The following is a 14,082-nucleotide window of genomic DNA, read 5'->3' on the forward strand; positions in this document are numbered from 1 at the left end:
TCCTTTCCCCCAAACTTCTCTAAAATAATGGCAAAGGATTTTAAGAAATGTAAAATTCGATACATGCATAGAGAAGTAGAAAAGAGAGGTCAAAGTTTGAGATTTGGAAAGGGAATCCTAAACCTGCTAGAGAAATCCACAAGAACCCTTACACTGCAGAGCTTGGCATGGCCTTAGAATTGGAGATACTAGATGTCTTGATTATGGGGTGGGGCTAAGTGGCCAATTCTCCTGGTTTGCCTGGGACTGAGGGGTTTCTTAGGACACAGCAGGACTTTCAGTGCTAAAACCATCAAGCTGGAATGGTTGGTCACCCTGGGTATGACCAGGGCATGCAAACAGAATCGGTTGAAAGTCCAAGCCCCACATCTCTCCCTGACCCCAAATAGCCAAGCAGCCCTCTTCCCCGTATACTATTTTATTAAAGTAAAATTAAGTTATAAATATATTTAAAAATTGTTTTTGACATTCACACTTCCTATACGCAGATGTCAATTTATAAAAATGTAAAGGCCTCTCTCTTAGCAACAACTGTAAAGAAACCTTTAAAACTTTTCTCATGACCATGGATAAAATATACATAACCCTTCTTATCATTTTTTGGTAGTTGAGAAATAACAGACACAATGATCTCAAATACCTAGTCTCTCTAGTTAGAAACGTTTTTATTAAGGAATACAAAATGAAATCCTCATAGGGTACACCAGATCCAAGATTTCCAAACCTGGAACCACCACCTGAATTCGACATAATTTAAATATTTAAGGTGGGGCCAGGTATTTGTAATTTTTAAAGCCTCCGTGTGATTCTTTTAATCAATCAGATTTGGAATTCATTGCGTTAACCAATGTCCACATAGACGCCAAAGTAAGTGCACACTGTCAAGCCCTCAGGGATGCATGTAAGGAGATATTGAGTAATCTGACATTCAGGCCTATATCCACAGGATGAGGAAATGGAATCACAGCGCTCTCTACTAGCTGCTGTCTTCACTGACACCCCTTCTACTAATAGTGAGAATAAATCTCCTCACCATAATGCTGACTCTGCAGAGAGGGTCTATACCCTAGAACGCCCAGCCTACCCAGACAAGCTGAATACTGAGGACTGTGTTATTTCTACCCCGGTAAGAGCCAGAACCTTCTGAGGGCTGGTAATATAACTCACTGTGAGCTCCCTGTCAGACAATGAGGCACAACCTAGTAAGAAGCAGTAATAGCATTCTCAGAGTATATTCTCCTCTTCTCTCTCAGCTCTGTGGAAGGTGGCCTTGACTTTCCATATCAGTTATTTTTTAAATTAACACATGGTTAGACTTTACTTTCCCTTACTATATAAGAAAGCACCCAACAGCTACAGGAGCTAGTGCCCAAGTTAAAACCACAAAATGAATGTCTCTTGCAATAGTATCTCTTCCTGACAAGAAAATAAAAATTAAACGTAATAGACATACCCAGTACTTTTCAGTATAAGGAAAAACCTCTTTTAAAAATAACCTAGTAAAATACTCTGAAAATTCTCACTGAAGGACAAAAAAGCCTAAATTTCAATATTAGCACATGTGTTTCCTAAGAAATGTTCATCATTAAACATTTTTTAAAATATTAAATATTATTTTTAAATATTTAAGCCCTTAAAAATACCTCAAGATTTGCTATAAATATTCCTTACAAATCTGGACATTTTTCTTCCCTTACTCCATTCATCAAAGTAGGTCATGTGCAGGAGAAAATGCCCCATTGTCCATACACTTATGAAACAAGGGAACTATCTGCACCATTCTTGAGGAATTCGGTGGTTAGCAGCCTACATATTTGTGTTTCTAGATTGTGCGGGTCTACCAATTAGAATGACTTATGGAGCCATTTTTCTAGTTATAATCACCCTTCTTTTTTATTCAAAAGCTACTGTTATTTACTACAAAGAACAAGTCCATCCATGCACACTTATAAAAGAACGTTCACCCACACAGGTGTGCTGTGTTTCTGTTGTCCCTTTCGTCAGCCCTACCACTCAGATAGGTACTCAGTGAATCAAACATTCAAATGAAAAAACATCTTTTATTGCTAACACCAGATGAGTGTCATGTGAGAGTGATAGTTTGCTAATTGATACTTAACACACCCTTTCTTCAAGCTCTTAAGGTTCCTCAAGCTATGGCCATTTGAAAATAAATTATTCATCGGTTTTAGTTTGCAAGTTTCTCTTGCTGATGAGACTCAGAGCCACTAGATGACTAATAAGTAAACACCCTTGATGGGCTAAAGTTAAACTAAAAGCAGGCCGACTAATAATGAGAGGCTCAATGCCCCATCTCTAAAAGTTACATTATGATCTGGGTTTTGAGACAATAAAAAGCTGAGAGTGTAGGAGGTCTAGTAGGCACAGAATGAGACTTTTTCAGCTTACTAGTCTTAAATTCCTAGTACTAGACCCAATCCAATCATCTTACAGAAGAGTGCATCAGGGAATTACTGACTCTGCCTTTTTATCATTCAGTAGGCAACTGAAAACCTAGAAGATGAACCCTATGGTTTCAGTGGTAAGAAAAATATTTCATAAACCCCAATAAAACTGATTAATGCTTCAAACTGATCTAAAACATGTCGGTGTTGGAAAAGCATTTTGTTTCTCCAGTTAATGCTGCTAAGGAATATATTAATTGGCAAAAGAAAGCAATCATTAAAATTACTTTATTTTTACAATTTTCACCTTGTTGAAATTCTATCAAGTATCATGAAGCCCACAATTTTATTTGAAAACCACAAAGAAAATTATAGCATTACAAAGACAGTGATCATAGAATACAAATAAATTATAGAAATTAAAATATAAATCTTTCTCTTGGAAGTATATAAAGAATAATCGAAGCACTAATATTATTAGTTACATTTCTATATTACCTTTTCTATAAGAAGCTCACTGTGTTTTCTCGGTTCTGCACACTACTGTAAATGAATCCTATTACACTCTTCCAATACTCAAATATGTCATCCCAAGAGAGTACACCAATCTTTACTTGGCAACAAAGCATGCTTCTCATGTAAAAAGCAGCTAACATTGAGCATAAAGGAAAAATACAGTAAGTAAAATGAACAGTGCCTCGGTTGGCTTAACAAAAAGCTGCAGATGACAGAAAAAAATGTCAATGAACTCAAAGATAAATCAACAGAAATGGTACAACTGACGAAAAGAAGGGAAAATTTAAGAAAAAAATGAGCAGAACCTTAGTGATGTGTGGAACAATATCTGAAGTCTAAGATACATGTAACCTGAGTCTCAGAAGAAAAAGGGAATAAGATAGAAAAATACTTGAAGATAATGGCTAAATGTTTTTCAAATGTGGTGAAAAACATAAACTTATATATCTTAGAAGTGCATTCAAACCCCTAAGCTGACTAAATATAAAGAAAACTACACCTAGGCATATCATAGTCAAACTGTTCAAATTCAAAGGAAAATAGAAAATCCTAAAAACAAAAAAGAAAAAGTTACATATTACAAACTAGGGTATAATAAGTAGAACAACTGACTTCATGTTATAATGTAGGTCACAGAAAAGGAAACAAAGTACTGAAAGAAAAAAAATCCACCAAAAATTTATATGCAGCAAAACTATCATTCAAAAATGAAGGCAAAATAAAAAAATTATCAGATGATCAAAAACAGAGAATTCTTTGCCAGTGGATCTTTACTATAGGAAATCCTAAAGGAAGTTGTTCAGACTAAAAGAAAATGACACCAGATAGAAACTCAGATCTACAGGAAGAACATCAGAAATGGCAAAAAGGTGGTTGGCAAACATAAATATATATATTTTTTCTTTTTTATTCTTTTCTTCTCTTAATTTAAAAAATACATATATTGTTCAAAGCTAAAATTATAAAACTGTATTGGGGTTTTTTTAACAAATGCAGATGTAACATATATGTCAATATTTCACAAAGGAGGAGGTAAGTAAAGCTACCATATTTATGTAAAGTAATGCAATATTAAGTAGACTATATAACGAGTTGAAGATGCATATTATAATCCCTAGAGTAAAAACTAAAAAATGCAAAAAAAAAAAAGTATAGTTAAAAAGCCAGCAGAAGAATTAAAATATTTGAAAGTATTTAGAAAGTATTTAATTAAGCAAAAGAAGGCAGGAAAGAGGAAACAGAGGAACAAAAAATAGGATAAATAAAAAACAAATAGCAAAAAAGTAGCTCTAAAGTTAACCATATGATAAAGTGAAACATGAAAAGGAATAAAAATTCCAATTTTTTTAGCAGAGATTTTCCAGACTGGATTAAAAATGTAAGGCCAACTTATATTCTGACTAGAAATTCATACTATAAAGATACATATAAGTTGAAAGTAAAATTACAAACATATATAACATATATGCCTATATTATAGATATAAAATACTATGAAAACACTATCATGGCAAGAAGTATTGCCAGAGATAAAAGGGGACATTTAATAATAATAGAAAGAAAAATTTTTAGGAAGATACAATTAAAAATGTATGTGTACCTGATAAGTTCATAAGAAGCAAAACCTGAACAAACTAAAAGAAATAGATAAATTGACAATTATAGTTGGAGATTTTAAATTCTTTTCTTAATAATTGTTAGAATAACTAGACAAAAAATAAATAAGCATATAGATGACCTTAGCAACACCATACAACACCATGACCTAATCGACATTTATAGACCATTACAGCTCACAACTGTAGCATACAGCATGCACAAGGCACATAGAATGTTCATGAAGTTAGACTACATGCTGGCCTGAAAACAAGTCTAGAAGTTTTCAGAAGATTAAAATCTTAAAGAATATGTTCTCTGGTAGCAATAGAATTTAAATAGACATCAATATCAATAAAATATCTGGAGAAAACACAGGTATTTGAAAATTAAACAACATACTTCTAAACCCATGGATTAAGGAAAATATCACAAGAAAATGAGCAAATAGTTTGAAATAAAATATAATGCAAATAGTACACATGGAAATTGGTGGGAGTCAATTAAAGTCATACTTAGAGGGAGAGTTATCATTTTAAATGCTTATATTTATTAAATAAAATGATACATACTCAGTGACCTTTCTACTCTAAGAAGCTTGAGAAAGAGACTGGTGAGAGAGAGAAAGAATTCAAGTTATCCATAATGGAATGAAAGGGGATATTGTTACAGATCCCAGAGAAATGAAAGTATAAGAAAATATTTTGAACTACTTTATGTCAATAAATTTGAAAAATTAGGTGAAAAACATAATTTACCAAAACTGACTCAAGATAAAATAGAAAATTTTATACATGTATAATTAGTTTTCTATTGCTACCATAATGAATGTTTAATATAACACCCAATTATTATTTATTGAGTCAGAAGTCTGGACACAGTGTGACTCAACTGGATCCTCTGCTCACTCTTCTCAGGCATTAATCACAAGGCCAAAATCAATGTGTCACCTGGGGAGGGTTCCTATCTGGATATTCTGGGAAAGTTTCCACCTCCAAGCTCTTTCAGGTTATTGATAGAATTCAGTTGGTTGTGGTTGTAGGAATGAGGTTCCTAATTCCTTGACATATAGCCTTCTTTATTTTCAAGCCAACAATCCTCATGCATCAAACCTTTGACTTTCCCTTCTACCACATCTCTCTGAATCCAGCAAAAGAAAATTCTCTGTTTATAAGGAAGGGGTCATGTGATTAGGTTGGTCCCACATGAGAATCCAAGTTAATCTCCTTAAAGTCCATAACATTAATTTTATCTGTGAAGTCTCTTTTGTTATATAACTTAATTTATTCACATATTCCAGGGATTAGGGCATAAACATCTTTTTTTTCTTTTTTTTTTTTTTTGGCATGGGTGGGGGTTGGGGGGTGATGCTAGTCTGCCTACCACAGTATATTAAAGAGAGATAGATGATAGATAGATAGATAGATAGATAGATAGATAGATAGATAATGATAGATAGATAATGATAGATAGATATAGATAGATAGATAGATAGATAGATAGATAGATAGATAATGATAGATAGATAGATAGATAGATAGATAGATAGATAGATAGATAATGATAGATAGATAGATAGATAGATAGATAGATAGATAGATAGATAGATAGATAGAGTAGGTAGGTCAGTAGATAGATAGGATAGGCAGTTGGATGACAAATATACATATATTTAAAAAATTGAACTCTTTAAAAAACTTTTTTCCACAAAGAGAACTATAGGCTCTGATGGCTTCATTGCTATCAATTCAAGGACCAAAAAATGTCAATCTTACACACCAAAATCACCTAGAAAACAGACAAAAAGAACACTTCTCACTTTATTTTATAACTCCAATATTATAACCTCATAAAGACATTAGAAGAAAATCATAGACCAATATCCATCATGAACTCGAATGCAAAAATCCTCAAGGAAATATAATCAAACCGAATCCAGCAATACAAAAAAGGGACAATACATCATGACTAATGGGTTTATCTAAGGAATATCAGATTAACTCAAAAGCAATCAATATAACCCAACAGAATAAAGGAGATAAACCATGTGATCGCCCCCAACATTGGAAAGGAAGAAGTAAACAGCTTCAATTTATAAATGATATGATTATTTATGTAGAAATCCTTAAGGAATCTTTTTTTTTTTTAAATCTAAAAAAAAAAATCTAACAGAAATAATAAAATGTAGCAAGGTCTCAGGACACAGTCAAGACAAACAGAACAAAGGAAGTGTAGAGTACAATCACATCTATATTTAATAACCTAGATTTCATCAAAATCAAAAAAAATTTTATCAAAGGGCATTATTAAGAGTATGAGTATTTAAGCCACAGAGTGGCAGAAAATATTCTTAAATATATTTAAAGAACTAGTTTCAAAATTATATAAAGATCTCTTGCAACTAAACAATGAAAAGGCAGCCCCCATAATGGAAAAAAGGCTAAACAGACACAAAAGATATACAAATAGCCGGTAAATGGATGAAAATACACTAAACGTCACTTGTCATTAAGAAAATGCAAATTTAAATTACGAGATACCACAAAACATCCATTGAAGTCACCAAAATTAAAAAGGCCACCGACATTATACTTTGTTGAGGATGTAGAATCACTGGAATGCTTATACATTGCTAGAGAGACTGTAAAATGGTACTACCACTTTGGCTAAAGATTTCAGTTTTGTATAAAGTTAAACATACATGTATGTACCCTTTATCAGAGCAATTCTGCTTCTAGGTATTTATCCAAGAGAAATGAAAACATTACAGACAAATATGTTCATGTTATAGCCTTCATTAAAATGGCATCAAATGGAAAATTACTCAAAGTCTATCAACAGGAGAGTGGATTTAAAGAGTATGATAGATTAATACAATAGTATAATATGCATTAATGAAATGAATCATTGATAAATGCAATAATATAGATGAATCCTCTATACATTATTTTGAGCAAAATAAGCCAGACTCAAGAATACATACTGCATGTTTTACCATATGTCTATATTGTGTGTATTACAGAGCTATGTGAAGTTCTAGAATAAACAGAACTAATTTATGGTGAAAAAAGTTGACTTTATTGTGTCAGTGGATTAACTGGAAAAAGAGCATGAATGAAGGAACTTTTTAGGTTGATTGGAAATATTCCAGATCTTTATAGTAGTGTATGTTAAAAAAAAAAAAAAAGGTATGTCCATTTATTAAAGTTCGTCAAATAGTTAACAAGATTTATGCATTTCAATGTATACAAGTATCTCAAAAAACTTTAAATAAACAAATGAAAAATGCTAAAAATCTATATAATTCCAAATAAATCTAAAAGACCTAATTTTCACAGATGACAGTACCCTTGGTGACAAAATGTAACCAACTAAGATGGTTCCTCTAGAACAACTGCAGGAAAATCCATTCCTCAGTATAAAAATAGTTTCTTCTTGGAATATAATGGTCAGGAAAGAAATTTCTAGTTCTAATATAAGCTCCAAATGGCAGAAAAATTGTGGTTACACTTGTAATAAATCCACAACTTCTAAGAGAGAAAAGTGTAAATAGAAAATCATATTTACATCACAGAAGTTTATTTTTACTACAGGTTAATTCCTCTCTCTAACCTCTACTTTCCTTTATGGAAGAAAGATGGATACTTCAGAAATTTGCTCAAATGGAATGAGAAAGTTCTTGTTCTTCCAAAGTCAACTAGGGGTTTTCTTTGTTTCTCTAAGTAATAAGGACTAAATTTCCATTTCTTATAAAGATAAAGGGATCATCATTGAGGCTTGATATTGTCAGAAATTCAACAACAAGGAAATGCAAGAGTACCATGTATTTTCTATAGTCAAATGAAACAATGCTAGTTAGGTTTCATTTCTTTGTAAGTTGTTTTTGTATACAGCAGCGCTATATTTAATATAGATTATGGTTCTCACCTCAACTTTATATTCAGCCTACATCTATATTCTCTCTTCAGTTCTCCTTATTTTTAGCCAAATAACTCTCACTTTTCTTGCTCTCTGCTCCAAATATTAAGTAGTGGGGGTTTTGTTTTTTTTTTTTTTTTGAAATTTCCCAAATAACCAGAAGGCTCTGCATTTCTGAAATGACCTAAAAGCTTGTGGACAACAAAATTGAAGACTAAGCATTTAGAGACAATAGATTCGACTCTGGTTCTAAAAGAGAGTAAGTAGACCTGCAAAAATTCAAATCCAGAGACACAAAGCAAGCCATTTTTAAAACATTGGCCCTTCTTAATATTTAGATTAGTTTACCCAAGTTTATTTTATAAGCAAAAGATAATTTTTTTCTTCTGAACCAAATGAATGAATCAATTTACATCAATAGTGCCCTCACTCTTTACACCACCCTTTTTTGTCTTCTTGGGGAACCCAAAATAATAGAGGAAAGGCATGGGCTTTCTAGTCAGAGATCTGGCAGAATCTGGAATCTACCCCATTGGAAAAGTTCTTTCATCTTAATAAGCTACAGTTATCTTACCTGTAATTAATCATGCTGACTTTTAAGACTGTTTTATATTTTACACACATGCATGCACATACACACACAAAAAGGTTTGCATCCAAGGCACAGTGCTTGGCACAGACAAAGTACTAGATAAACTGAAATCAGTAAGTTGGGATGATGAATCAACTGACAATTTATACATCAGAGTCCTTCCTTCAAGCCATGAGCAGTGTTATTGCCTATTTCATTTGGCCCTCAAGATTTATAGATACACTGAATAAGAACAAAATGACCATCTTCTGCATTGAAATTCTAAGCCCATCATTCGGAATACTTACCAAATGCTATTCCTAGTTATTTAGTTACAAAAGAAATACTTATATCAAAGACTATCAGTCACTATAAAAAGCAATTATTATCCCTCATTGTGCATCAACTCAAAGAGCAATATCCTTCAGAAAATATGCATATATCAAAGACAATTATCTTGACCAGAACATCAAGATATAAGCACATCAAAACCTTTTAAAAGACATTATATCATTTTTTAAAAGATTCTTTTAAGAAAACATGTAAATTAGGACATCAGTAATTAAAGGGCTTGTTTTATTTCACATCAACAAATGGATTAAATATTTTTAAATGTAAAAAAAAAAATATCTTAGGATAATGTAACTATCAAGTTTTGCTTGTCGCTCATTTTCCAGAAACCTAAAATGATAATGAAGTTCAGTCTTTAAATGGGAGGCGGGGGGGGGGGGGGGAGTGTCAGCTATTACTCTTGTTGCATTTTCATATATTGAAGTCATCTGAAATGTGATTATGATTCAGAAGTAAGGGTGCTGAGACATTACTTGCCACTTAAAAAAATATGTATATTTTTTATAAATTATGGTTACAGTATTTCTTTCTATCATTATATATGTTTCAAAACCTGACCATAATAAAGAGAGGGTCACCATAACAACAGTTTACCCATGAAATTGAATCAATTAATGGGCTTTAATTAAATATACTACAAAAAAGTCTTTGATTTCTTAAAATATACATATCATTCATGATAGCACTTGGGTGTTTACACTGTCAAATTTCAAAAGATCTAGTCCAATGAATAGAATACCCAATAAATATGAAAAGAACATCATCTAGAAACAAATTAATTTTATTAACTATTTTTAGATTATTTCTTCATTAAAGTTCTGACTAAAATAGGTAATTACAGTGCCTACTACATAGTTAATATAAAATTATTTAAAATATTTCCTAAGTCATTAATTTCATTCAATTTTGTAACATTTTAATGACTCTTCTGAACATTCTAAGTAACACATATGAAAATAAAAATCGAGGTGCAGTGTGGTTAATTTTGTAATGATTTATTTTGACAGAAAGACTTCAGTGCATATATGGGGGCTGACTTAAATACTAACAATCTACTTTTAAAGTCTATTGTCAATGTTTACTTATAATCGAATATGATTAATTTAGTCAATTGGCTCTTGGCAGTACCTCCAGTAATGGAAAATTATCATAAGGCAATATATCTTGATTGCAACAGCCTGTACCTTTATTGTCTGTCCAGATTCTTTCCACATCAGGTCTGTAATGAAAAGCTAAGTCACAAACAGAGGTATTAGGAAATACACAATGGGGCCACTCTCTCTGGAACAAATCAAATTTTCAATAACTCATAAGGTAATTTGAGGGCTTCTATTATATAATCCTTCAACAAACAATTAAATTCTACAAATTTTTTTTTCATTTAACAGTCCAGTCGGTGTATATCTTAATATACGTAACCCATAAAATAGACTAAAAGCAAATAGATGCATATGTTTAAAGTCCTTGATTCATGAAGAAAATCGTTGGAAAACGTTTAAGCAAGAATTAAAGTCATGTATTCATTCTGTTGAATTTGGCAGCAGAGATGAGTTCTCAAGAGAGAGAACTCGTCCCAAATGGTGTGTACCATTCTCCTCTCAACCCCATTCATAAAGTGCCTTTCTGTTACGCAATAGGATCACTCTACTTGATTAATGAAACACAGGCTTATGTTTAGTGTTCACTGGTTGTACATACAAACAAGAAAGCATCACTCATATTTACTTAAAAACAAAACTTAATTAAGATGCTTAGGCACAGGAACCGGAGTCGAAGCACGCAAACAACAAATGGGCACATCACTCAAGAAAGCTCAGAACAGGATCTTTGAAACGCGGGAGTAAACCAGTTGTGCATATAGCGATAAAAGGCTGGACACCTCTGGGATAAGCCAAGCCCCATCGTGTTTGCTGTTTTCCGCTGATACTATTAGCGCCCTAATTGAAGAAAGGGGACTTTGGGGACCCAAACATTGGCTTCTCCTTTATTAAGGTGGATTCGCTCTATCCCGACTCCAGCAGAGAGCTCCGAACCCAGAATCTATCTTTAAGTCCCTGCGTTTGCACCACTTTCACAAACCAGGGAAGCCAGAAGGGAAGATCAATGCCAAACAGTATTGCACGTTCCCCTGACTTTTGTTTGCTCGAAATAACATTTTAGACATACAGTCTCACCCTTCTTGTGGAGCCTGGGAAGATAATAAATACCCTATCCCTCATCCATACTGCCCCAATTACAGCCCCACGAAGCGAAGAGAAACCCAACTCTGTCCCCAGGACGTAGACAGAGCCTCATCTTCGCGAGTGGCCGTCTGGACCTTCCCTTAGATCGGAAACAGTTTGTGCTTGGACCGAGGGTGAGAGCATCTCTCTCGACTCCTCTCGAGGCCACACTTTCTGTATAGACCCACCTGCATGGGAGCTTCGTGTCTCATTGTTCTCAAAATGTCCTTTCTCTCTGGCTAAGACAGCGCCGGCCCCGGCGCCGGGTCAAGCTTGCACAGTCCGCGCGTTCCACGCTCTGCACTCTTTGCCTTCGCTAACCGGCTCCAATATCAGCACTGGAGCTGTCCCCTTCTGGCGCCGCACACGCGTACTGGCCGGGAGCCCCTTGTGCTCCTGGGAGTTGTAGTTTAACCTAACCCGAGCTTCACTGTAAACCCACGAGCCGTGAACTACAACTCCCGGCAAGCCAGTATTTAAACAGTCGGACTCGGCCGCGGAGCCTCCCTTCGCCTTTGGAATCGCTTCTGGTTGTTACTCCCTCCAGCTTTCCAGCCCATTTTCTCACAAGGAGCAGGCAGAAGTGACCTCAGCGCTTCTCAGCCGGAGGATTTTTTTATTTTCTACCCATCACATTCCAAAACTAGATTGTGATTTCCATGTAGGAAATGCACTTACCTTGTGCTAATTACCGATACAAACGAACACTGCGCTATGTTCTGGGGCTCTCCGCCCTACACCTCCCCATCCAGAATCGGGAAAGTTTATATATCTCCATAGCAGAGTGGGTGGTTTTACAATCTCATTCAACAAACATGGGGAAGAAAGACGATGAATACACGCATAAAGTGGCTTACTCGCACAATTGCATTAAGAAGGCGCGCGCGCGTACACACACACACACACACCAAAGTCGGTCAAACGAAGGTTTTGTGCAGAGCATGTAAAGGGACTCCCTTTACTTACCTTTCCGTATAGCTCCATTGCAAATTGAGTTTCCAAAATTCTCAGTTATCCCTCCTTCTACGAATGAGGTTAGGGTCTTACGCAGGAAGCGGGGCTAAACCCACAACAATAGAAGGGGTGGAGGTTGCGACTGGCGGAGGGAAAAATAAGGAATCTAGCGAACACAGCTGATTTAGATAAATAGCTTCTTTCCTCGGGAGGGAAAGCGTGGAGCCTTTAAGTGGCAGCTGCAGAGAAAGAGCTGAGAGTCTCTTAGGAAGTGCCAGGAGCGCGATCTTGCTGGGTAGCCCCTCCCAAACCCTCCCTCAGGCACCTTCCACCGTCATTAGCGCGCACACACAGCCGCTGCTGGCCCAGGGCCGGAGAGCTGATAGGGCACTGGTTATTTACCCAAAGCAAGTCACATAAAATGAACACATTCATCACCAGAGCCCAGAAGCACCATCACAGAATGAGATAGGGGACCCCTATTAAGTTACCCTGTCCTTGCTTTAACACAGAGTCATTCCTTATATTACAATCGTACTCCTCCCAGACTACTTTAAAAATGGTTTTGAAATCTCTGAACTGTACTTTTATTACATTTATCTTCTCTCAGTTGACTAATTCGAGTGACCATCCATATTCTCTGTACCTATTTACAGATAGTCCTCTCCTCTAAGAGTAAACGTTAATCAGTCTAGTAATTATCCTGCCTTTGGCAAGTCAAAATGCTTATTACTGGAGGAAAAGAATGAACTTCATATTAGTACAGAGACATGGAAGTAATAACTTGAAACTTCATTGTATTAGAAAGGCAGTAGAACAAAGGTTCTGAAACTTACATGTGATTAAAAAATTTAGGGGAGGTTTCTTTTTCTTTTTTCTTTTCTTTATTTTTTAAGTAATGCCTTTTATTGGTGGTTTTTATCCTGAGAGGGGTTAAAATAAATATTCTCAAAGCCTCTGTAGAGATTCTGATTCACTAGATGTGATGATGAGGCGTCTGGGAATTATCATTTTAACAAACATTCCAGCAATCCTGATCCAAGTGGCCCTATGCCACAATTCAAGAAACTCTGCCTTAAAAGAATTTATACGTAAGAGTTTTTCAAAGATACAAACCTTAACAATTTCACATATCGACTCAATAATGTTAACAACAATATATTGAGGACTTACTATGTCCCATTAATTTTAGGGTTTTGTTTTTGTCTTTGTTTTAAGAAATCTAAGATCTGCCTTTTAATCTTGCGATCAGTGAGAATGTAATGTGATATCAATCTAAATAAATATTTTTATAACTACTCAGAAAATACATTTTAAAGTGCTCCTCTCAGTTGGGATTATGTGATGTTTAGGACAACTGCATCTAAATTTGCTAACAACAAAATTAAAAGGTAAAAAGTAATCCTTCATGTCAAGTCTTATTAGAAATAAGACTTCTGCAATTTTTTAAAAAGATCTATGTAAAGGTACACCTCTTTATAATTTTTTCCAGAAGTACCAAAAAATAATACACTTATATTCATATAACTATTTGGCATATATAGATAGGT

The 14,082-nt window shown here is 34.6% G+C and overlaps 1 protein-coding gene across 2 annotated transcripts in view; it reads right to left on the reverse strand.

Annotated features, from left to right (window-relative positions):
- Nucleotides 1–12,802, reverse strand: part of RAB3C (RAB3C, member RAS oncogene family) — a 223,274-nt gene extending 210,472 nt beyond the window's left edge. Inside the window, exon 1 of one of the 2 annotated variants that reach the window (XM_036225702.1) lies at nucleotides 12,545–12,802. In XM_036225702.1, the coding sequence (XP_036081595.1) occupies nucleotides 12,545–12,562 (18 nt within the window). In that variant the 5' untranslated portion in view covers nucleotides 12,563–12,802. Of the gene's footprint in view, nucleotides 1–11,766; nucleotides 11,936–12,544 lie in introns of those variants that run through there. The other variant, XM_036225701.1, reaches the window with a different exon arrangement.
- Between the last annotated feature and the right edge of the window lie 1,280 nt (nucleotides 12,803–14,082).

The sequence above is a fragment of the Rousettus aegyptiacus genome, unplaced genomic scaffold (assembly GCF_014176215.1).
Source record: "Rousettus aegyptiacus isolate mRouAeg1 unplaced genomic scaffold, mRouAeg1.p scaffold_m13_p_8, whole genome shotgun sequence".
In the NCBI taxonomy this organism is placed as follows: Eukaryota; Metazoa; Chordata; class Mammalia; order Chiroptera; family Pteropodidae; genus Rousettus; species Rousettus aegyptiacus.